Source organism: Cygnus olor, chromosome 10 (genome assembly GCF_009769625.2).
Source record: "Cygnus olor isolate bCygOlo1 chromosome 10, bCygOlo1.pri.v2, whole genome shotgun sequence".
NCBI classification, from domain to species: Eukaryota; Metazoa; Chordata; class Aves; order Anseriformes; family Anatidae; genus Cygnus; species Cygnus olor.
In genome coordinates, this window is record NC_049178.1 from 4,096,137 (window position 1) to 4,119,824 (window position 23,688).

The 23,688-nt window shown below is 37.3% G+C and overlaps 1 protein-coding gene and 1 long non-coding RNA gene across 2 annotated transcripts in view; both read right to left on the reverse strand.

The window, feature by feature from the left end:
* Positions 1–7,866, reverse strand: part of LOC121075239 — a 28,101-nt gene extending 20,235 nt beyond the window's left edge. Inside the window, exon 1 of the long non-coding RNA XR_005822838.1 lies at positions 7,783–7,866. This is a non-coding gene — a long non-coding RNA (uncharacterized LOC121075239). The remainder of the gene's footprint in view (positions 1–7,782) is intronic.
* A 2,216-nt stretch (positions 7,867–10,082) lies between these two features.
* Positions 10,083–22,377, reverse strand: LOC121075240 (haloacid dehalogenase-like hydrolase domain-containing 5). The gene is made up of 8 exons (XM_040568246.1): positions 22,234–22,377; positions 20,879–21,088; positions 19,701–19,813; positions 17,649–17,742; positions 16,374–16,407; positions 15,337–15,511; positions 13,212–13,400; positions 10,083–12,418 (listed from the first exon to the last, which is right to left on the reverse strand). The coding sequence occupies exons 1-8, from the start codon at positions 22,375–22,377 to the stop codon at positions 12,019–12,021; spliced, it is 1,359 nt and encodes a 452-aa protein (XP_040424180.1). The 3' UTR covers positions 10,083–12,018.
* Positions 22,378–23,688: the final 1,311 nt, after the last annotated feature.

Sequence of the window (23,688 nt, forward strand, 5' to 3'; positions counted from 1 at the left end):
AGAAATAGATGGAAGACTTGTTTTTTTTTCAGGTTAGCAGCAGATGTGAGTGACACAATCTGACAGCTTGAGCTGTCAGTAGTAAGAGGCTATTTCAATTACAGTTTCTTGTTCTGTTGGTAATAGCACAGTACTCACTAGATTGATAGCTTCTTAACCAGAAATACATTAGACGGTAAACAGAACTTCACTCCCTTTCTGAAGACTTTTGTTAGAGCCATCACTTGCACACATAGCTATGTAATTCAAAGTAGTAGGAAGCCCCTCACGTTGGTTCAATTCCATTAGTCCTATTGGAAACAAAAGGCTACCTGGATGAAGAGAGTGAGTAGCAATAAACCTGAGGTTTACAGGTAAAAAAAATATTTCACCTCTCAGGTTATAAATGTGCACTGATGTACATCAAGTTAATAACTCAGCAGCACATGACCAGAGTTCATAGCGTAAACATTTGCCAAGAATCCTGTTTACTGGCAGTTGAACATTAACAAGACTATGGTGCAGTAATAGCTTTTAAGCAGATCTCCTTGGCTGACCATGTATTTGCATTAATATGTATCATTTGGTTTTGGCAGTACCCAAAGTGTGCAAAATATTACATGAACACAGAAGGGAACATTGATCCCTGCCCTGTAACAATTAAGAGTGGAATGCAGAGGCAAATACTGAAATGAAATCATCAGCAGAATGTGGTTCCCGGAGTGTGGGCAGTTATCCTTTGTATTGATTTGTGATTTAAGCTAATTTTATCTCCGGTTACTCATCCAGTCTGTCATGGATGGAATTTTTACAAATATTTATTATGTATTATATAAATGTCAGCCCAGAAACCTGCTAATATTTGTTTTGCAAAACAAATTAAAAAAAAAAAAACAACACACTTAAGAACAGAGGAAAAGTCCTAATGATTTTATCACTCTCCCTGTAGTGGAAAGCAGGTCACTGTGGTGGGAGTAACTACAAACGTGAATGAAGCCCAGCTAACACTGCATAGATTTCTTAGAGCTTCATGGAAAGTTGGGCTCTTTCTCTTTTTTTTTTTTTGACTTCAGAGAAGATTGGATTTATTTGAAAAATAGAGCTGATTGTCATGTGTTGCACGTGTTACCGCAGTAAAGGCATTACATTCTGTAGATACTCAAGCAATAGTACACTTAAATAACATTAAAGCCTTTCCTTAATGCTTCCCTGTCATATTGTCCCACTGAGATTTACACCTCCATTATTTAGTCTCCTAGCCTGCCAACTTGTGTCCAGTTGATCATTTGAATGTTTTTGGCCATCTCATGCCAATACCAAGGGAACTGGGATGAGATAACATTATTAGTTTCCCTTCATGGAATTGTTTTTCTTAGTGCTATAATGTGAGTCTCTTTAAATTTTGGATGCATTTATATGTTATTTCGTTAGTAGAAATCATTTAGCTTTATGCATCCTACTTCCAAAACATTTCTATATTAACAGACCACTGAAGTTTACCCTATTGCATCATTTTGTGTAAACACGCTAGAAGAAAATGAAAATGAGAACAATAGGTGCTTTGTGAAACTGAAATAAAGTTGCTTCCTTTTGATACCTTCCAACCTTGGAGAGTGCTCAGTTTAACCCATCAGTCATTTTCTGTGGAGACTTCACAGAAACAAACCAGGTTCTGGGTAGAACGAGCCATGAGTAAAGAGGTAGGGAAAATCCAAGAAAACGGGAGCAAGTATGTGTACTTTTGTGAAGAGGTAGTTTTCCCATGACTCGCTTCACCACAGGAGTTTATGATCACCACGTAGCTTGTATTCCCACCCTTGTGGTTCACGTACTAAGGCAACTAGAAAAGAGAGCAACAGATCAGTGACGTGGGTAGTTCATAGTGGAATTGAAAGGAGACAAATCCCAGGGTTTAGGCTAATCATCCTAAACACTTCGTATCATTTGAGAAAGGGTAACCGTTTTTTTTGATCAACTGAAAAGCATTTTAGATTTACAAATTGGCAATAAAATATGCCATATTGTTAACCCCTACAGACTAATAGTTACATTTTACTACAGTTCCATGAATTATGGTGACTTCAAGAGTCACAGACCAGAGTCCTTGGTCTGTTTTGGTCTGTTCTCAGATTTGGCATTTCCTCCATAGAAGATGACATTCATTTCGGAAATACTGTCTCAGTTTTAATTTTGTAGTATCTTTTGGTGCAGACCATCCTACTGAGATTTTGGTCTGAGAAAAGATTCCTGGGTGTGTTAGTTTTTGCTGGCCAGGTCATGTTAGATTTCTTTCAACTCTACTAAATTAAGTTTTAGAGCTATTCAAAGCAGCAAAAATCTCAGATGTAAGCACTAAAATGCAGTCCCCACTGTGTACTTTAGGGAAAAACAAACAAACTATCCTATAACTAGGTGTTCTGATTTCCAGCACAAGTTTAGCCCTCTGTATCCTTTTTATCATTTCATTTTAGTTTACTCAGGAAAGAGCAAGGTTACAAAATTAAAACAGACCAAGGCAAAGGGGTATTTGCCGTACATGGAATTGTTGCCAGAGGTTAGATGGAAAGAGACAGCACACATCCTATCCCAGTTTTAGATATCAGTCATATTAAAGAACCACTAAATGATAAAAATGCACTTCAAAAGAATTATTCAAAGGAAAAAGGGTTGTGATTTTTTTTTTTTTTAACTGTGTCTTTTAAACAAGGATTTCACCATGAATACTGATACAGGCAGTTACCCATGTCACATTTGTAACTTTAGGTGTGACTGAAGGCAGACTGTCAACAACTGCCTTCAGTCAATGGCCAGTGGAAAACAAGCAGAGTAAGTTCACAAGAATGAGAAAAGTGAAGGCTTGAGTTAGTCAAAAAGGATTTTATGCTTTGCCTTGTTAAATCTGGTAGGTTTAGTCAATGCTTACTCAGTTCAGAGAACTAATTTCCTTCCCAAAGGTAAAATAATAAACTATACAAGTAGCTACAATTTTTCCTGCTTTTGCTTTAGTTTTTAAATAAATTTAGCAGCTGTCTATACAGAACAAGAGTGGACTGATAAACTAGCTAAGCGTATGGTAACAGACTCTGTCCTCCAGGGACATCCTCTGAGAATCTTTAGGAGATCAGATTCAATGTCACCGGGATCACAGATTGATAACAAAATTATTGAGGCTCTTTATCTTTAAAAGGTCATTTTCCATGTTTGTTTTGCAAGACATTTTTAGACTTCAGTCAAGTTACTTTCAGTTTGATTATTGAATTGGACTGACTGCTGACACTGATTTCTACTTTCTTTCTGCCTCAAATTTACAAGAAAACTTATCACAAATCTCTAAAGGGCCACCAGATAAAGTATAACCAACAGGGGTTTTGTACACACGTAACTACCAGTCTCCTGGCCCTGTGATAGTGACTTAATATCTTTAACTTGTATATCTAATACTGTACTCTGAAAAAAGTCAGTTGTCTGGCTCTGCTGTCATTCGCCTGATTAGGTAGTGCAAGTAGGTAGGTACAGGAGCTTCCCAAAGCTGCTTCTATCTAAGCCACTTCTATCTAAAGCTTACTTAACCCATTCAAAAATTGATATTACAGCTAAATTACTACAAGTGTACTATTTTCTTTAAATTTAGTCATAAAAATAACAAAATGTTTTCCTACATTTATATTTTAAATTGTAAAGTCTAGACGAAGATACTAAAAACAGCAGTCCTCTATTTTAGGCTTGCATACTTAAACTACAATGTAGCTGACTACACTGTAGGAGTTTAAATCTTAAGTCCCCACAAACTCACTAACACATCTTAAAGTACACCCTATTTGAATGTAATAGCTAGCTAAAAGGATCCAAGTTTCTGTAAATGTTAGCTTAGAAAAAGTACCTGACATATGACCAGGATTGGGGCAAGCTAGCCATCAATTAAAAAAAAAAAAAAAAAAAAAAAAGACACTTCTCCAGACAAAAGTAGGGGAAAACATTAAATGGAAGACTATTTCCTTAGAAATTGTCTTTTTGAAACATCTGACCAACACCAGCTGTGTACTTCCAAAAGGCAGTCTCTTTCCAATAACCACTAACAGCCAATTACCCTGCAGTGTTCTCTAGAGCAGGTGATGAACAACACCCATTTCTTCTGCACTAAATTCTGTAAGCAATGTAGATGTAAGGAGGTGATTTTGGGTATCTAAACTATTGCATGTGAAAACAAGGGTATGAAAGATTGTCCTCTGAATATGGCATGCAAACTTATCTTGACAACTTGAAGCTACTTTTAACGAGTGCATTAAGAGCTGCAGTTTCCACAACATTAAAGCTTTAGACAGATGCCTACCAATGTCTTCAAAAGTATCTAATTCCCACTGGGAGAAGAAAAAAACAAAACAAACAAACAAACAAACAAACAAAAAAACACCACAAAACTTGTGTGGAACTGGGTTTGTATTAGGGGGAAATTAAGGGGCTATCAGAAAAAATACTTTCATGCAAAGGGCAGAACCATCCTCATTATTCTGTATTTTTCATGTTCATTCCCTATTTCAATGCTGTGCATAGATAAACATTTTTCCCTTTGCAAGCAGTATTAAAATAGATCATTCTAGGTATGAAAAGTGGTTTGACACTTGGCAAAAGAAAATGCTATGTATGTTTTCTTAAGGAAGTGACATATTGATGAGGAGAGTAAATTTGCTAATACAGCTTGGTGGTGTAATGTAAGGAACTCACCACGTGGAGTTGTGTTTGAATGGTGCTACATAAACTTACCGCTTCAAAACCTGGGAAGCCAATGCATGAGATCAGACACTGTTCCGTTTCCCAGACACAATACACTGAGCAGAAGGTGAATTAACTTATTTGTAACTGTTTAAAGATTTGTCTTATTTTGTCTGTGTGGAGAAATGCTAAGATTTTTGGTAGTCAGATACACTCAGTGCTGTCAACAAACTTTTCCCTCTTTTGTGCCTCACTCACTGTTACCTGATAATTTATATAAAACCCAGTCTCCAGAGGATGCAGAACTCTAGAGACTAGATAGCATTCAAGTGAGTCTGGCTCACACACCTGTTGGGGAGAAAATACAAATCTCTAATTCATATTGAATTCATTCAATGCATTCCAAAATGATTTGAGGGGTTGAGAGGATAACAGTGTTAAAATTATTCTGCATTTTCTAGGACAAAGTTGTTGCTGTTTTTCAAGGTTTCTTCAAGAGATGCAGGCTATACATTTCTAATCGTCAGTAACTACTTTGCTTACCACAATATTGACTAGATCGTTTGGAATATGAGGAGACAAGGGAGCAAGCTTGCATACTACAGTATTTTTTTTTATACTTTACTTTCATCTATTTATGAATTCATTATGAAAAAAATTTTTAAAGAGATATGAAACCTGCTTTTTGTTGTGAATTGTAGTGTAGTGGATACATTGTACTGTGTATCATTAAAAAGGTTTAATTAAAGTAAACATCTGGCAATTAGTATCTTTCGTTATTTTATACATGTACGTTGCTTTAGTTTATCAGAGACAAAAATCAAGATTTTAAGAAATTCTCTATTCTATTGTGCTGTATGGTCTTCCAATTTAACACAAGGTAGTTCAACATATTCCGTTAAACAAGCAGTACTTAATTCTTCCTCTAATACCTACAACTGCCCATCCCTTACATAAATGCATGCACATAAAATTGATTCAAAGTCTTCCATGTGAAAATGGAAGACTAGAGGTGTAACTAGGGGTGCAAATAACTTTTTTTCAGTGCTTACAGTCAAGTGTAAACAAAGTTAAAACTGCCTTCCCTAGGGGACATTTAGATCCTGGATTTTATTTGATTGCTGTAAATCAAACAAAGCAACACCCATTTCTTTTTACATGTCCCTTTAATTCTAGCATCAGACTTTTAACACCAGCCAAAATCTCCCCATGCGCACCCTTCAAAATGTGAACAGGCAAACTTAGTCAGAAAATGTTATGCTGAGAAACAAACAAACACATTAAGAAAAAACAAACCCCTGCTCTGATCTGTGCTGCCCTATCATTTGTAGTTGCATGCAACTTACAAATTAAAAGCATTAGCAGGTCTCCTTCAGTATGTTCAGTTTCTTGTGGAAAAAAGCCAGGACAATTGTTTAGTTGGTTTATTACAGATGCATATAACAAACATTTCAAAGGCACTTCCTACATTTCTAGAAACCTTTCTTTGAATTACCTAGGACTGTGGAATAGTTTGGATACAGGAGGATATTTATAGCACAACCATTTTTTTATTGTTGTTAGTAAGGCAAGCTGGCCTTTATTATGTAGCTTTAACCTGCAAAAAAATACCCATAGTTTTTAGAGTGTAAATTCACTAAGTATTTTTTCCCCCATCTACGGTCAGGATCTCAGCTGTTAAACTAGCAGAAACACTTCCATAGATACATTTCCATAAAAAAAGCAATGAGACTCAAGTCCTGTTGAAAATTCATTTCTTACTCTGAGAAATATTCTTACCTATTCAACAGGTACTGCTTCTGCTACAAGAGGTTAATAGGTAAATCTCTAGTAAACCTGGGTGGGTGATTAACACTACATGGTTAGCATGATCAAGGATTCAGAGCCTGACATTCAAGATCAAAGAGGAGGGATAACTTTTAATTAAGATCAGTAAAAGATTCTGGCTCAGCTGATTTTCAGATGGGTTTACTGTGTGTGTACCATCTGTGACATTTTGAATACCTACTGATCTGTTTTATTCACAGAATTGACCACAGAAATACTCTTTTGAAACTTTCAACATGCAGGCTATTTCAATGTTGAAAGCAGGATATATTTCATCACCCAAAAATCCGTCCTTGCGTATACAAAAGATCTGAACACAGACTGTGTTAGTCAACTATCAGAACCAAAGGTCTGGGCAAGTTCACATACCTTCAGCTATCTGTGCAATTAGCATAATTTAAAACAATATTTATGTGCATTAATTTCAAATGTATTTGCACATCAGGGTACAAAACCATATTCAGATAGTATGAAGGTGCACTGTGATGTCTCCAGATCACTATGTGCTGATACTGTGCTTGGAGCTTGCTAAACTGCACTCTGAAAATAATTGCTTCTAACAATTAATTTACCCAGCTGAGATTCAGTTGTAGCTGTAGGGAACAAATTTATTTACATTGGCAAAATCCAAGTTTAGCACATGTTTCTGTGAATCATTCTGTTAGTTTTCTATGCATCACCTCAAAATATTTTTTGAACAATAGCTAACCAAGAGCTGACAAATTGAAGTTCTGAAAATACAGTGCAAAGAAAACAGGACTGTGGTATGATGTCAGCCTCTCTGCAAATCCATCCACTGATGAAACAAAAACCAAATGTCCCAAAGCCTTTCAACTGCATGACCTTCCCACATTTTACATGAAAAGACAACTGTCACTTCCATGCCCCAGCTGTTTATTTTCTGGTTGAACAAAGTCCAAACAATTTTGAAAAACACACAAGCCCTAAACATAAATCATAGCTCATGCCAAAACTGAACACTTCTGATTCATTTGAAATTATCTATAGCAAAATGTGTCTTTCTCAGCAGCTGGGAGAGATTTTAAGAGCACCAAACTCTGAGCTCATCTCTCAAATTCCTTGGGCAAAATTTCTCGGTTCCTGACCGGAAAAACTTACTAAGGAGGGATCAAATGCTTAGTACTTGTTTGGAATCAAAAGAGGAAGGGAATGAGAAGATGCTAGAATTTTAAGTGAATGCTGTCTCCTACTATTTTTAAGCATTTTAGCCTTTTCAAGGTCTGCCCAGCTTATACTAACCCTTACTGAGCTGGAGCTCTGTCCACGAGGATGGAGAACTGAAATATACCAGGCCTTGGAGAACTGTGTGGGGGCAATGGTTTCTCATTTTACTACTTATAAAACATATATTAATAAATAAATAAATAAATCCACGGAGACAGAAGAGAAGAGGGTCGTAATACTCTGACTCAACCTGCTTCGCCTGCCCGGCGCGGTGCCTGGGCTGAGGTAAACCCAAGATGGCGGACAGCGCCTCCCGCCGGCCGCCCTCAGAGCAAACCTGACCGGGGTTTCTTACACCTGGAGAATCCGGTACCAAAACTGGTGCAGATTCAGCTTCTCAGGAGGTATCCCCTCGCTCCACAAATAAATTCACTTCTTACTGACGCGCCCCATACTTTGGGGTTCAATATTCTTCAGTTTTGTTGAAAAAAAAAACCCGACTACAGTTACAAAGGCAGTTGTGTCTGCAAGGGGCAGGGATTTTTCCAAGGGCAAAACAAGCCCTCAGCAGGTGCTGCTCGCAGCTAGATATGGGCTGCACTGGGTCCATTTGAGAAAAAATTCCTTTGAGAAATACTTGTGACCTGTATTCATGCAGCTTTTCATAGAATCAGAGAATATCCCAAGTTGGAAGGGACCCACAAGGATCATCATTCCAACTCCTGACTCCACAAAGGACTGCCCAAAATTCAGACCATATTACTAATAAGCATAGTACAAACACCTCTTAAATGCTGAAAGGCTTGGTGCTGTAACTATGTCCCAGGGGAGCCCGTTCCAGTAAGCAATCACCCTCTCAGTGAAGAACCTTTTCCTGATATCCAACTTGAAATGTTGAAAAGCATGTACCACTTTGAAGAACAGTTTATGTGAAAAAGAAAGGTAATTACCAATTAATATCTGTTCATATTTATGGCAGATAAGCCTGAACCATTACATTTTTTCAGCTTTTAGAAAGCATGCCACGTGCATCCTCTCACAGGACCAAGGCAGAAGTACTCCAGGAAAGCACCTCATCCACTTCTGCAGCTCACAGGTCCACAGTCCACAGGAGCATCCCAAATTCATACCATTTTTCTTCCCTGAAAGTCCTGTTTCTGTGCCTGCTCAGGACTCCCCTGTTAGTACAGTAAGCTGCTCTGTGACCTCCTCATCCACATCAAGGCAATGTTAGCTATTACAATAGTAACTCTATTGAAATGTTTTGACACTTCTTTTTTACAGTTCTCATCTGTACCACTTCCTGAGTGAACAGGAGACAAAATTCAAATTAGAAGTGTCAGTGTAGTATCTTCGTTTGTAAGACATCAAACAGTAAATGAACAATAATGCCTGCTTTTTCAGCAGTCATATTAATAAAAAGGTAAAGATGACAAGTCTTTTGCTGGAATTCAGGAAAGTAGACGGTATGGAAGCATTTTGGCACAAACATTTTCACTAGAATTTTTAATTAAAGTGCAAAGTAGACTGGGACTCATTGAGGGAGGAACACATGCTTTTCTACTCACCTTACAAAGTGTGAGAACCTCTGGCAAAGAGATGCTATACCACTAACATCAGTAGTATTTCAAATACTGCAGTGAAAGCGTTCAGTATGCATTAACACTGGAACATGGCAATGAGGAAACAGTTTGCTTTCAGGCTCCATTGCTAGCTCTATGTCAATTGTCGTTGCTGTAATAATTAGAGAATACAATTTAATTCCAGGGCACTTAGTTCAGCAACACTATAATGAAGTTGTAGGAGCATCTAGCAAGTGGGTGCTGTGAGGTCTTTCACATTCAGCTAGAGCTCCAGATAAACATTCTCAAAGGTAACTCACTATATCCCTTCAAATCATTAAAATTTGTTTTTCATATTTCACCAAAATATTTGCCTGGCTCACTAGTATACCATGACCTGTGTCTACTAAGCTAACATTTCTCTCAAGTTTTGTAGTAGTTCCAATATGCATGTCATCTTTGTTCACCATACATGGTAACAACTACCTGGTTTTTGTTTTGTGCTGATACAGCTCCAAATCTAGTAGCACCCTAGAACACTACTGGGACTCAGTCATACATTCATCTGAAGAATCACATTAAGATAACTCAAGCAGACTTGTCATTGCAAATGATCTAAGAGGACTACAGACTGAAAACCATCCTCCTTTTAGTGTAGTGAAAAAACAGTAGCCCAATTAGTAGCCAAACATAAGCATTTTAAGTTACTGTTTTCATGAGGAATTAAGTTTAAAAGTATATACACAGTTCTTTCCACGAACCTTTTGAAATGTTCATGCATATTTTTGGGGAAAAAGAAGAAAATGCAACAACGTGTTCCTTCATCAACTTCCACATTTTTATTTCTTGCTTCACTGATGGTCCTAAAACGGTTTCCAATAATAAAGAGCTCTGCAACATGCTCCAATATTGAAACAACACATCTTCCGTTATCCTGTCATCTTACAAAACCATAACTACACTCTTTACTTAGAAAGATTCGGCATACTTTGCAAATAGTTGGCGTATTACAGAAATGTGCTAAAGAAGTAGATACATATTCGCTTGCTGTGACAATAAGAAAGGCAAGAATATGCAGCTATAATATTTCCCCAGTGAAGAAAAAGGAGATACACTGTTTGGAACAGTTTCCTTAAACTTAGAATCCTGGATCAATCAAGGTATGTTGAAAGTTACTTATGAAATATTACCAGTGCATGAATCAACAATCTTGATAGTTGAGAGAGGGATTAGAGTGATTTGCACATGGAAAAAACACAAGATAAGCCTGACTGCATTGTAGCAATTTTGATCTCTTCGTGACATGAAGAGTTTTCAGATTTTGAATTCACGATAATAAACAGTGAAGAAGTCAGCCAGGAAGTCATTTTTCTTCATGCCACCACCTGTCTAAAATGGAAGACCCACCGATTTGTTTGTACAATTTCTAATTTGCAAAACAAAAAATAAACAAGCAAAAGACAACAAAATAAAACCCATACCTGACTAGCTCCCTAAGGTGATTTCTGTGTAAGTTGACTTTGTTTTTAAATACACTTAATTGACTTATGTTTGCCAATCAATAAAGGACAGACATATCTCACAAGTACACTGTTACAACCAATAGAACTATTTTGAAAGATTTGGATTAAAATGTTAAAGTATTTTACAAAAATAAGGTAAAATAAATTACTTTTTTTTAATGAACAGATATAAAATCCATGAACTGAACACGTAACATTGACACACAGAAAATATATTAATTTAAAGGCCAGTTAACTACCACAGTGGTATGAAGCTTCAAGTAAATTACTAGGCACTTTTTGCCCAAATAACAGTCACACATTCAGTGGAGAAGTCCAGCTGAGAGAAATGCCGGAAAATTTCTAAAGCTTTCTAAAACTCTAAATTCCCCATAGAAGTGCAAATAAAAAGGTAACAACAAAAGGCCAGGTATTATGCCATGCAGAACAGCCGTTGTTAGCTGCGTTTCTTCTATTCAGCTTTGCAGGAGTTCTAAAAATGGTGTTAACAACTCAACCTTCATCAGCTTATATGGGCATTTCTTTTACAGATTTACATGTCAAAGTAGAGAGGCACTGTAGCTACAGACATACTGCAAAAACAGATAAGAAGAAATGCTGTGGGGTTACATGTGAGTACAAAGAAACAGAACATACTTGAATTTAGCACTTATTTGAAGCAACACATTTGAAAAAGTGCACAGTACTTGCAGAATATGAGAAGTCTGCATTACTTGCAGAATACTGTGATCATTACTGACCAATTTCTAATCGTGTGAACAACCCCAGCATCACAAACACCCCCAAAAGTTAGAAGCTAAATCTTTCAGCGAACAAAAAATGAACTGTCACGTGGCAATTTAAGTACCAGTAATACACACAAGCCATTATGATAAAATAGCTAAAATATCTAAAAAAATGAATAGGATGAAATAAAGGGCAACTAAAGCAAGAAATTACATATTTTCAAAATATTTTTTAAAGTATGATTTATACTTATATAATTTTATATTAAGTATATTAAGCACAGATTTTTAATGTATATAATTTTATATTAAGTACATTTAGCATATTAATCTGTGCTCATATATACTTATATGTATATAAATTTATATAAGTTTATATAAATGAAAAAGTAAAAAAAAAAAAAAAAAAACTTTAGAAAGTTTGTGGCATGATTTTAAAGCATGCTGTTGGATTTGGGGGGTGGGGAGGAGTGTAGCACTGAGTAGTCCTTAAGAAATCATGTAATCTCAATTAGGAGCAAAGTTCTCCAGATGAAAGATCAGGTCTACAGCAGCATCAACATCTGGTACAATATGATCTGGTTCTACTAAACCGGGATCAAACCTAAAATCTCTGTGGCCATGGAACACTGTTTCGGTTATGCTCTCCTTGGTATCCAAGGGTGCCTCTGTGTGAGGATTATAAACCCCAGTACAAACGAGAACAGACCTACAGTGAGTAGCAGCAGCAGATGCTAATTCATTCTCCCAACTGTTGTCTATTTCATCATCCTGAGAGAGAGCAGCAGACCCTCTGCCTCCAGCAACTTTGGCCTGAATCTGTGTTTTTGAACCTTTTCTGGAGTTCTTCTCTTCAAGATAGCGATTGTAAAGGTTAGCACCATAGACATCAGTCATGAGATTATCTCTGGAAATATAAGAAGTTTAGTCAGCAACACAATTTTAGTTCTCTGATTTCAATTTGTATGATAAGACATTTTTAAGGGTTTGATTTAACAGTTTAATTTATGCTTTACATAACTTCATGTAGACATACACAGGAAAAAATCCAATCATATAGCTATTTTATTATGCCATTTCATCAACTATGACATTTAATAGGAGTAATTCTCCATACTGAAAATTGCAGATGTGGGTAAGGGGGAAAGGAAATCAAGAATAGATTTCAGCAGTCCATGAATGAACTTATTATATTTTCAAACATCTTGCAGATTCTGGAACAGTCCCTAATACAACAGAGCTTTATCTCATTCTATGAAAAGGATTCTATGACGTCACTACATGCACAGTAGTGTATGACCAAGCTTAATGACACCACAAATCAATTCTAGCTCTACATTCCTTAAAATCCCATTTTCTACTCAAAGCTTGTTAGGGTTATACCAGTAACTAACAAAACAGTCCTCCCACTGCCTTTTTGTTAAAGGCTTACAGAGCATATTAGAGAAATTTTTAAAAAATGGACATATAACCAATTTTTGTACTTCTACAGAAATTAAACATATAAAGAGCTAAGTATTAAGTTTCTAGATTAGAAACAATGAGGTTTGAAATCATAAAAAGTACAACACAGTGCCAAGAACATTAGGTAGTCCCAGTGGTAGCATAATGGTCCCAACTAACCAAGTAAGAGCTGTGTATTTTAGTTTGCTGGTATTTATCTCATAAGTAATTTCCTCATTAGACTTATAACATCTTACCCAACAGCATAAAGAGTTTGAATAGGTTGCTTCCATTGTCTTTCTGCTGCTTGAGTCCTGATAAGGTATTCTGCGTACTGATAGGTCAGTTCACTAGGCTTGCCCATTAAGGCCTCATATTTCAGATCTTTGCCAGTGATCTTCTTATAAATGTTTTCCAAACAAACCATGAATGTTCCATGCCCAAACCTAAAAAGATAGAAAGACCTTGTGACAAAGCAAATTTTATAAAGTATACAGCAAAAAAATGAGTTTTTTTAAATTAATAAATCATATCCTGTTACCATGAATTTTCCCTCAATTTGCATGCAACATTTCCACCACTGTTTCAGTAATAACTAGGTGCTGATTAGCTGAAAAACGAAGAACTTAATGAAAAAAGTAATTGGGACAGCACAGACTTATCAGTTTTAAAAATGTAGCAATGATTTGCAATAGTGTTGCTTGTATGTAAGCAGGTGCTTCAGTTACAAAAGGGAATTTTTGAAATAATACCTAGCCTGTGATCTGCTCTTTGCAGTGACCAAACAGAATCAGCTGCATTAATAAAGAGGAGAAGATGAAAAGGAAAGTTGGAAATGGACAGAAGGAAAATTAACCTCTTTAACCACAAGAGTATACCAAAATCCACTCTGTAATATAAAAACTTAACGGGTTTCTCTCAAGAATAGAAGCAAAGGAGAATCATGGAACAAACTATAATTTTACAACAAGCTTTTGAAAACTCAATTATTTTACTCAAGCAAGCTGGTAACAGTGACAAAGGCTCATCAATCAAGCCAAACCAAGTCAAACCAATTAATTTAGAAGATGTAATTTCATGCTTTAAAAAAGCAGGTTTACTTCATTACTGAAATCAGGATATGGGATTAGGGATGAATTAATACATATCACTCGAGAAACAAGGAAGCATCAAAAACAGTCAGAAGAATAAAAAGTTGCTATACAGCAATCCTATTTTCTAGAGTATACATAGTACTTTAGAAGAACTGTTAGGTACCTTCTTATGCACATAGATGAGTATAGCAGTTCAAACCAAGTATCTACAGCCTAAAAAAAAACGTGTAACACTGATCTAATGAACACCAGAAGCCATCTGAGACATTGTGCTAATAAATTCAGTCTCTAGTGGCCTAGAAATTAAAATAATCTTTAAGAAAAAAGCTAAAAAGTTGGAAACAGCTGTAGCACTTAAGTACGGTGAAGCATTAGTTTTACCAAATTAACTATTCATTTCCTCTCTCTACCCTGTTTGTTAAGAAATATGAATAAATCAGCACACAATTATTTCCAGTACTTATTAGCAACAGCTTAAAACCACATTTTCCAGCAGGGAAGGTAACAGCACTGACGTACAAATCCGTCATACTGTCAAGCTCAAATGAAAAAAAAAAAAAGATTTCAGTTTTAACACTGGATCTTTGCCAAAGAACACAACTGAAACTATGCATCTTATTTACTGTGGATATACTCATTACCTTACTCTAGTTGAAACCATTACATTTATATAGTTTGCTAATGTGCCAATTAGAGATGGTCTTTGCAACCAAGTAAGAATACCTGACAAGATCTTCTACCCAAGACCAAGCCCATTATCAAGTCACAATAACAACAATATCTATTTCGGTGTATGTTCAATTTTTACTATTTCTTTTTTCTTATGTTCCTTAAACAGTTCACTATGTTGTCTTCAGCTCAAACAACTGCTTTCAACTAGCAGGGCAATTTCTTCACTCTACCAGAAACTGCAGGGTAGAAAACAGGAATACCAAAAAAGGACCTAATGAAATGAAAAAAAAGGTATTGTTTCCAATTTTTTTCCTTTGGACAAACTCTAAGGCTCTCAAGCAAAAATTTCTCTATTTTGCAAGTGGGGAAACAAAAAAGCTTTAGGTCTTACAAGCACTTTATCTCAAATACCTAATTTCCTGGATGCAATAACGTAGGCAGTAATAAGGCAGCATTTGCTGAAAGTAAACTAGTTTTGAAATGTTGTATTCAAAGATGAGACCTACTGTGAAGCTACATCAACATTTGTACAAAAATATTGATCATGGATTCTACTGAAAAAGTGAGGAAAAACCTAAGGTACAACATAGCATACACACATTGTAATTGCACTTACCTTGGAGACTGTGCTTCAGCTACCCACATCAGATCCATATTACAAGCAAGTACAGGTATATGAGGGTAATTTTCATGGTGATATGGATTTCCAGGATAGCCACTTGTCAACAAAACATCTATGATCAATTGAAGGTTGGTTTCCCATCTGACTGGCTCCCCAAACAAAACAACAGCTGTAAGAACAAGAATCACAAAACAGAGTTAACAGGGCACCAAACCTCTGACACAACTTGGTCTAAAGAGGCTGAGCAATTAATTTGATTTAACCATGAACTGAAGAAATAGTTTCATTAACTTTATGTTTTAACATTACATATCCATTCATTCACAGAAAAATCTTGGAATTAACAAGACCCCAGTGCAACATCTGTGTGTTTAAGAAATTATTTGATTTTTTTTGTATTGGCTAAGTTGTTCCACAGCACTAAGTCTTATGTACCTTTGTGAATTCTGTACATTTACATACAGTATTAAAATAATCCATCAGTAATGTTATTTTGTTCATCTTAAAAACAAAATTGGGATACTGTTTCTAGACAACTTTCAGATCTCCAGCAATCACGATCTGGATTTTTCTTTAATCCTGAAGTCCAGTTTTTACCTTACCTTCCTGTTTTGCAAACAAAATGGGGATGTGAATATGGCCTACTGAAACAGGATGTTTCTCATACTACAACTCTGAAGTGACCCTCCTGACAACTGCAAGACCAAGACCCGTTATTTCTGAACTCTTCAATTCGTTCTTAATGTTTAAAAGGAATGCAACAATAGCCTGTTAAAGGAAGATAGAAAAGGAAAGCAGACCTCACCTTCCTTCTGAAGCTTTAAAAATACACGGTTGAAAATTGCACATATAAAACACTTTTCTCATGCTTTATACATTCCATATTAATGGCCAATGTCACTAATGAGGAAACTTTGGAATTGTCTCAACCAACTTTCTAATAAGGCCATCAATTCTAATTATAATGAGAAGTACAATAAAGGTATTCCATCTATTAATGGACAGTTGCAAGTTAAGTAAAGATAACTGACCCTCAATCTTGGGAAGCTCCACAGCAGAGGGGTACTGAAATAAGAAAAAAGTGAAAGTTTTCTACAAGATTAAACAGCTACTACTATTTTTTAACAGAATAAATTCAAGTATAGTTCCCATACTTGCTTTCCACAACACTGACAGGAAACACACACTCTATTTTGGTGCAGCTACTGCTCCAGTACCTGATGTCAGTTTACTTACAAATTTGCATTTCAAGTTCTAACTGAAATCTCGTGGTAAATGGACAGCAGACAAGTTATTGCATTCTACATATGGAAGCTTTCCACAATCTATTCAACGACCTCTGGGAACATACAAAGCTTCAGCTGCTTATTTCACTTCTGTATGTTAAGTAAAGTATGGATGTTTATTTTTCTGCAGGAGTAACACAGGCCTCTGTCATTAACAACACATTTGAAAAATGTATTTTGAAACATATTTAACACTTCTAAGAGAAAATACTGTTAACACATCATACTACATTTATTTGCCAAACAGTAGTTTCATGATTTCATGATTTACTTGTCATAGTGACAAACACATGAACATTTTCTTGAACTCTAAACGTGCATGGTTGAGAAGCAAGGGAAACACTGACATAATTAAGTTAAGAATTGTATGAACCACAACAAAGAATTTCTTGACTATCCATTGAAAAAAAATCTTCATTTACTGACCCTGCATATATTTAATATATGCATGCATTTGTTGTGTATGCATACATTCACTTCATATTGAAATTCTGCAAAATTCAGTTGAAACCATGGTGCTTATGTAAACTAACAGTATGTACTGTTAATATCTAAATATGCTAAAATAATGGTATAAACAAGAAAAGCAGTCCTTTGGAGAAAAGTTAGTTATCTGCAAATCATTCTTTACAATCAGATCAACCTCATAGCCTAAAACAGTACCAAGACCATCCCATACTGGAAGAAAAAACTAATTTCATCTTCCATACATTCACAGAAACCAGTAAGCTTTCTAAAACAGATTTTTAATTAGGTATCTGTAATAAGTTATAAGTTGTCTCACAACCGTAAATTACAAACCGTAAAGATTTGTTATAAAGTTAACATTAACAGAAAAAAGTCTATACAGTTGTTGTTAAAAATGTTGCAATAAAACAAATAGGGAAACAGGAAAAAAAAGCTAAGTCAAAATGCAGCATAAAACAACAGCATTAGATCTGTAGTTTAAATATTGACCTCTACTGTAGGATGTCATGTAATGATCAAACATAAAAAAATTAAAACAAAACACAGACTCACCGAAATATTAGGTGTTCTGTCATGGTCAACTACATCTAGCAAAGGGTATTTCTCCCGCAATGTTTCAATGGTGATGGGTTGACTGAAACCAAGACTGGGAAAACACCAGTTAAGGATACAGAATTGCTTACATTCAAAGACTTTTAAAAATCTATAATTCAACTTTAACATAAGCAGTTTATCATCTAGTAAAGCAAATTATTTAGGAATAAAAGCAACATATTAAAGACTTTTCTTTCATGAGATAAAAAGATGATCATTCCATTCTTTATATACAGAAGACCTGTATGCCTGAAATCTTAAGAGAGAAATTACGTAGAGAGCTTGCTCAAAATATGAGATTAAAAGGAAGAAGCCACACAACACCTGCAATATTCAAAGATTATCTTTACATAAATACAAAAAAGTTCATCTGATGGCAAGACAACAGGTTATGTAATCCTTATAGGAAAGAAATATGATCTTTCTGAGGAAAAAATACTGTCCCCACAAACCATGCTTTCCTTAGGCCATTATAGCTGCAGATGTATTTTCAGATAAACATAGTAAAGCTCAGTCTACTGCAAAACAATGAACTGACCAATAAAGGTTAATTATGCCCTACAGGTAGCGAAGATAAATTCAGAAATACACTAAAAAAAAAGGAAAGGAGAAAAAAAATGGAGAAAATTTCCAGATCTGCATAGTAGTTCTCTTAAATGCAGATATATCCCATTAATTTTAACTTACTTAGCAAGACAATAATCAAACTAAAACTGCTCATTTGTGCAAAAAGCAGTTGGGACGCTATTTGCAATACTACTAAGACTTCTGCAATGAATATGCAAATAAGAGCTATTTATATATATATCAATTATACAAACTAAGCCACCTGATTTTGTATTAGAATTAACACTACAGGCCACTTGTAAAGTTGTTTGAAAATAAGATTATCCCCTATAAGAATGCTATCCAACAAGTACACTTTTTATATGCTGAATTCAGTCCTGTAACACACTTAACATGTCTAACAAATTTTGGCAGGTAACTGGAATGTTCCTTCAGTAATTTTTCTCATCTTTGAGCATGAAAGCAAACTTAGAAGTTGCATCTACATTTTTTACAGCTTATGGTTTAAAAGTACAGAAGGGAGTTACTGAAAGCATGAGACAACTTAAGGTCATTAAGTCAGAACCTTCAACAGTACAATTATATCAATGTAATTAAAGTTCTTTTTGACAGTTAGTACAGAAACTGAAAAAATATTTTCAAGTATAGGTTTACTCTAGATTTTGGTTATGAAAACAATATTACCTGGAATCAGATGCTTACAAAAAGGAAAAAAAAAAAAAAAAAAAAAACAAGGCACAAAAGCAGAACCTACACCCTAGCTAGTAAAGCTAAGAACACACGTTTAGCAGGTTATTTGTTAATGCTGTGACACTCTCCTTTACAAAGCAGATCTCAAGCTGCTGAGTTAAAAGGAAGGTGTGATAAATAACAGATAAATAACACCCCATTCCACTAGCAGGGAATAACCTACTGGCACATGACCTGAGCAGGCTGGCCTGAAGAAGGTAACAGAAGATGAGAGAAGCACAGAGCAACAAACTCAGGCTCTGAAATACCATTCCCAAGATAAGGCTAACTATACATATCATTTACTACATGATACTGTAGAGTGCCATGCTCTCATCTCAAGAGGATAAAGGTTGGACCAGATGATCTTAGAGGTCTTTTCCAACCTAAACGATTCTATGATTCTAAGAGGGTACAAACCCTTTGTGCCAAAGGATCATTTACAAATATATGCCAAAGAAATATTTCTTTCTTCTTTTCACAGTAAAAAGGCATGTAACAGTAAGGTGAAAAAGTGCAGAATAAAGTAAAGCAACAATCAACAAAGCGACCATTTTCAAAACATACATTTGATGTTAGAGTAGGAACTACCATAGCTTAATAATGAATTCTTAATACTGAATTTGTAGTGTTGAATTATTTGGTCTTCTGAACTTGATTAAGGAAAATACTTGAGCAGAAAGTTGCCTTTTTTTTTTTTTTTAAAAAAGATACTCTTGAGCAATATCCAGAAGCGGTCCTTGTCCAGATACAAGAACACATTTTTCATGATAACGTTTGAACATCCGCAGAGGACTGTGTGACATCATCACTTGGTCTTGTGAAATCTGTTTGAAATTTAAGAACAAAAGGAGTTTATTGGCTTTCAGGTAAGTGATTTATATGTAGATTTAATTAACAGGTGTGACAAATTCTATGAATTACAAAACAATCATACATATTTGTATAAAACCCTACCATATCATTTTTTTTAACTAAATTTCACAGTTGAAGTATTGGTAACATCCCCCTCTCAAAAAAAACATACATTGCTAATTGACATACACATCCCTTTCTGCTTCCATAATTATTCTATTCCACATCAACACAAGGTTTTCTCTCCTAGTTTTACAGAGTCATCAAATTAATTTAGAAAGCAAACAAGGAAGATGAACCAGCACTGCTCTAGTTCTAATTGCGGTAGATTTGCTAGACTGCAGCATTGATTTCGTTGTATTAGAAGACCTTCTTCTCCTAGTTTACATATGAATTCCTTTAATAGCTATGAAAACAGTAAAATGATTATCCTAGAAGAACTCCTACTACAAATTACTATCTACTACTACTACAGATCAAAAAAAAAATCCAGAAATAATTCAGATATCACATTTTACCCACAACATGTGTGATTTTCTATTGATGTAGAGCCTTACTGAAAGAAAAGGCACCGCAGAACTAACTTTACGGCTTTATCTTAGTAATGCTCAAACATAATCCTCAACAAAGCACCTGCAGAGCCCAAAGACTGGTGGGGAATAAATTTTTTACCACTTGTACCAACGACAGATAGGAGGCTCCAGTCTTCACATGAAGACATTCAGCTTGCTAGAGCAGCATTTCATGTTACTGGCACACATTTATTTTTATTCAGAAAGAGAAGGCAAGTTTTAGTCCCACAGTAATAATTTTGCAAAGAAATACCATTGCTATTGGAAATATCAGTACCTTTACCAACGGAAATACCATTGTCATTAGCTTCAGACAGTATTTTTTACTTTTATAATACTTCCAGCAAAGCATTTCAGAGGGCTTAAGGGAAAAGCAAAACTCACTGAGCAGCATTTAATGGAATATAATACATTTGACAATCACTGAAAGTAAATAACTAAAGAAATAGGATTTAAGCTACTCACTGGAACTCCCAGTATATGAGACAACTGATCAGCTTTTTTCTGGCGAAGGCAATTCCCTGCATTGGTGACAAATACTACAGGCACCAAGAATTGTCCCTGAGAATTAACTAGCTTTTGAAAGGCTGTTTTTGCAGCAGGTATTGGAGTCTTTCCTCGTACCAGTACACCATCAATGTCAAAAAGAAACCCAAAGGACGGCAGAATGTTGAGCTGCAAGAAGAAATTGAAGAGAAAGAGTATATTAGTTATGTCCATGTGTATACATATTTGATAAAATATGCAATAGCTACACTGCAGTTAACACACACACCTCCACAGGGAAGGAAAGGATCTTTCATTTTGCCCTTTCTAATATGCCTTATAGGCATACTTACATGATACAATACTATTTGAAGGGACATACTGACAGAAGTCCAGCCCGCTGTGCACTGAGAAGGGCATTTTGCCCATAAAAGCATCACTTTGTCCCTCATCAATTATTCATTGGGTACATCTTTCCAGCAGCTGGGTACAGCAGAAATGGACACTGCCACCGCCATCACCATAAGAGACAGGAGAGGTAGCGACACTCTGCTTGACAAGTTCTCACTGCTGTCTTCTCTAGAAGACACAAACTGCATTTTCAAAACCCATACGTGAGAGCATATTCCCCTACAAAGCCCCATTTAATAAGGTTAATATTTTAAAAGTATCGCAGTGTCATTGATTTTATAGAAGTAGTTTTGTCGATCAGCCTTACATCCACAAACTCCCGCTGAAACGCTCTGCTTTCTCTCCTTTATAATCATTGACTGCTATTTAAAAACGAAACAAAAACCCTGCAACCATGTTCTCGGTGTAGGCTGCCGTTAAGGCCCGTTCCAACCCAAACCATTCTGTGGTTCCGCTTCAGGAGCGCTGCACCAGAAATAACGCGGCTGCAGCACAAGTGACACCACAGGCTTGCTGATAACCATACAGCAGTCTTTTTAGTCTTTTTTAAATAGGGATGTGAAATTTCTGAAACCAGGCTGTAACACGGTCACAGTAAATGCTGTTCTTCTCACAAGTTTAGCTGTCTGAACACACCGTAGATGAAGAACGTGAACTTTACGGTAGCAGCAATTTGCCTGTTACAGCTCCATCAGGGGAAAGGAACTGAGAAGCGAGTTCCCAGCGGGAAATAACGGAACCAGAGCGGCTCACGCCTCGCTCAGACCGGGAAGGAGCCGCTTCCCTCGCGCACACCGGGAAGGCGCCGCCTCCTTCCGGCCGCCGGTTCCACAGGTCGCAGCCCCGCTGGAGCCCCCGGGCCCGGCTGCAGCCGCTTCCCGGTCCCGCCCGGTCCCGCCCGGTCCCGCCCCGGCCCCTCTCACCTGGCCGCCCCCGCTCCCCTCAGCCAGCGGCTCGGGACCGCCGGCGGGGGCGGCGCGGGGCCCGCTGGGCGCCGGGAGCCGGAGCGGCCGCCCCGCGGAGCCGCCCCCGAGGAGGCCGCGGAGCGCGGGCAGCCCCCGGCGCATGGCGGCAGCCCCCGGGCACTGCCGCCGCCCCGGCCCCAAGCCGCCGGCCCCCGCTCCCCGCCCCATGCCGGCTTCTCCGCCCTGGGCGGGCGGTGCCGACGAAGCGGGGAGCCCCGCCCCGGTAAAGGCCCCGCCAGGAGGGCCCGGCTTCAGCCAGCGGGAGGCGAGGAGCGGAGCCCAACTCTCCCGCCGGGGGAGCCCCTCCGGCCTGTCCGCTCCTCCCGGCGCCTTTCGAAATAGTAATAAGTGCGCCGTGTATAAACACGCTGCGGTCCGTCGGGTGCTGGATCTGTGTCGCAGCACCGTCCCCCACCTACTGAAGTGAGGAACCAAACACAAAATACCATTAGTTAACGGATACCCCGCAAAGCTCTCTCTCCTTATCTTCCTCATCTGCTAATACGGATTAAGTAAATCCACTTATTTCCTCGTTCTCCCCCCCAAACACTCCAGGGAGAACCCGATCCTCCAGCGACTGCGCTGCACTTACTGCGACAGAGTGGGGAAGGTGTCTTCTGTCGGCACCACTCACAGGGTTGGCGTTAAATGAAACAAAGCTGCACGCATTTCTAGATCAGAAAAGCGCACAGAAACTGATGCAGAGAACAGAACCGTTAAAACATTCAGGAAGTTATTCCCTCAAATCCCAAGCCAAGACCATGCACAGCGCAGAACTCTGAAGTGGAAAAGAACACAAGCATTGTAAAATGATTATCGTCACCTAGACGTGTTCAAAGCTGAGGTATTACACCAATGGTGGAGTTACAAGCCTGGTAAAATCTACATCTCTAGAGTTGCACACCCAAAGTAAGAGTTAATGCAGGCGCACGACACTGTTGCATTCTCTAAGACTAACTACAAGTTCAGTTTCATGGCTTTGGCTACAGAAGTGTCCCAGCCCTAACTTCACCAGCAATGTAACAGCCTGTAAAGCAAACAAAATATAGGTATTTTGCTGTAGGTCACTGCCAAGAAACAATTATTCTGCAATTTGTTGGCTCAGACATGGCTGAGGAGAACATTCCACTTAAAAACACTTCACATTCAGAGCTGCACCATGCTCGGCACAGAGGGTTCAACCAGCTGCCATTTTGCATTGCACAGTTCCAGATTGCATTTTTATACATATATTTACTTTGTCTTAGTCAGTGGAGATCAGCATTTGCCTTCAATACTTTTCTATTTATTATATTGGTCTTGCTCAGGACTGTCAGAAACTCTCTTGAACATGAATGCAATTACTATCTTGTCCTGATTTTTTCATCATTCTTCCTGTTTATTCATTTTTATGCCTTTTCTCATTATCACATT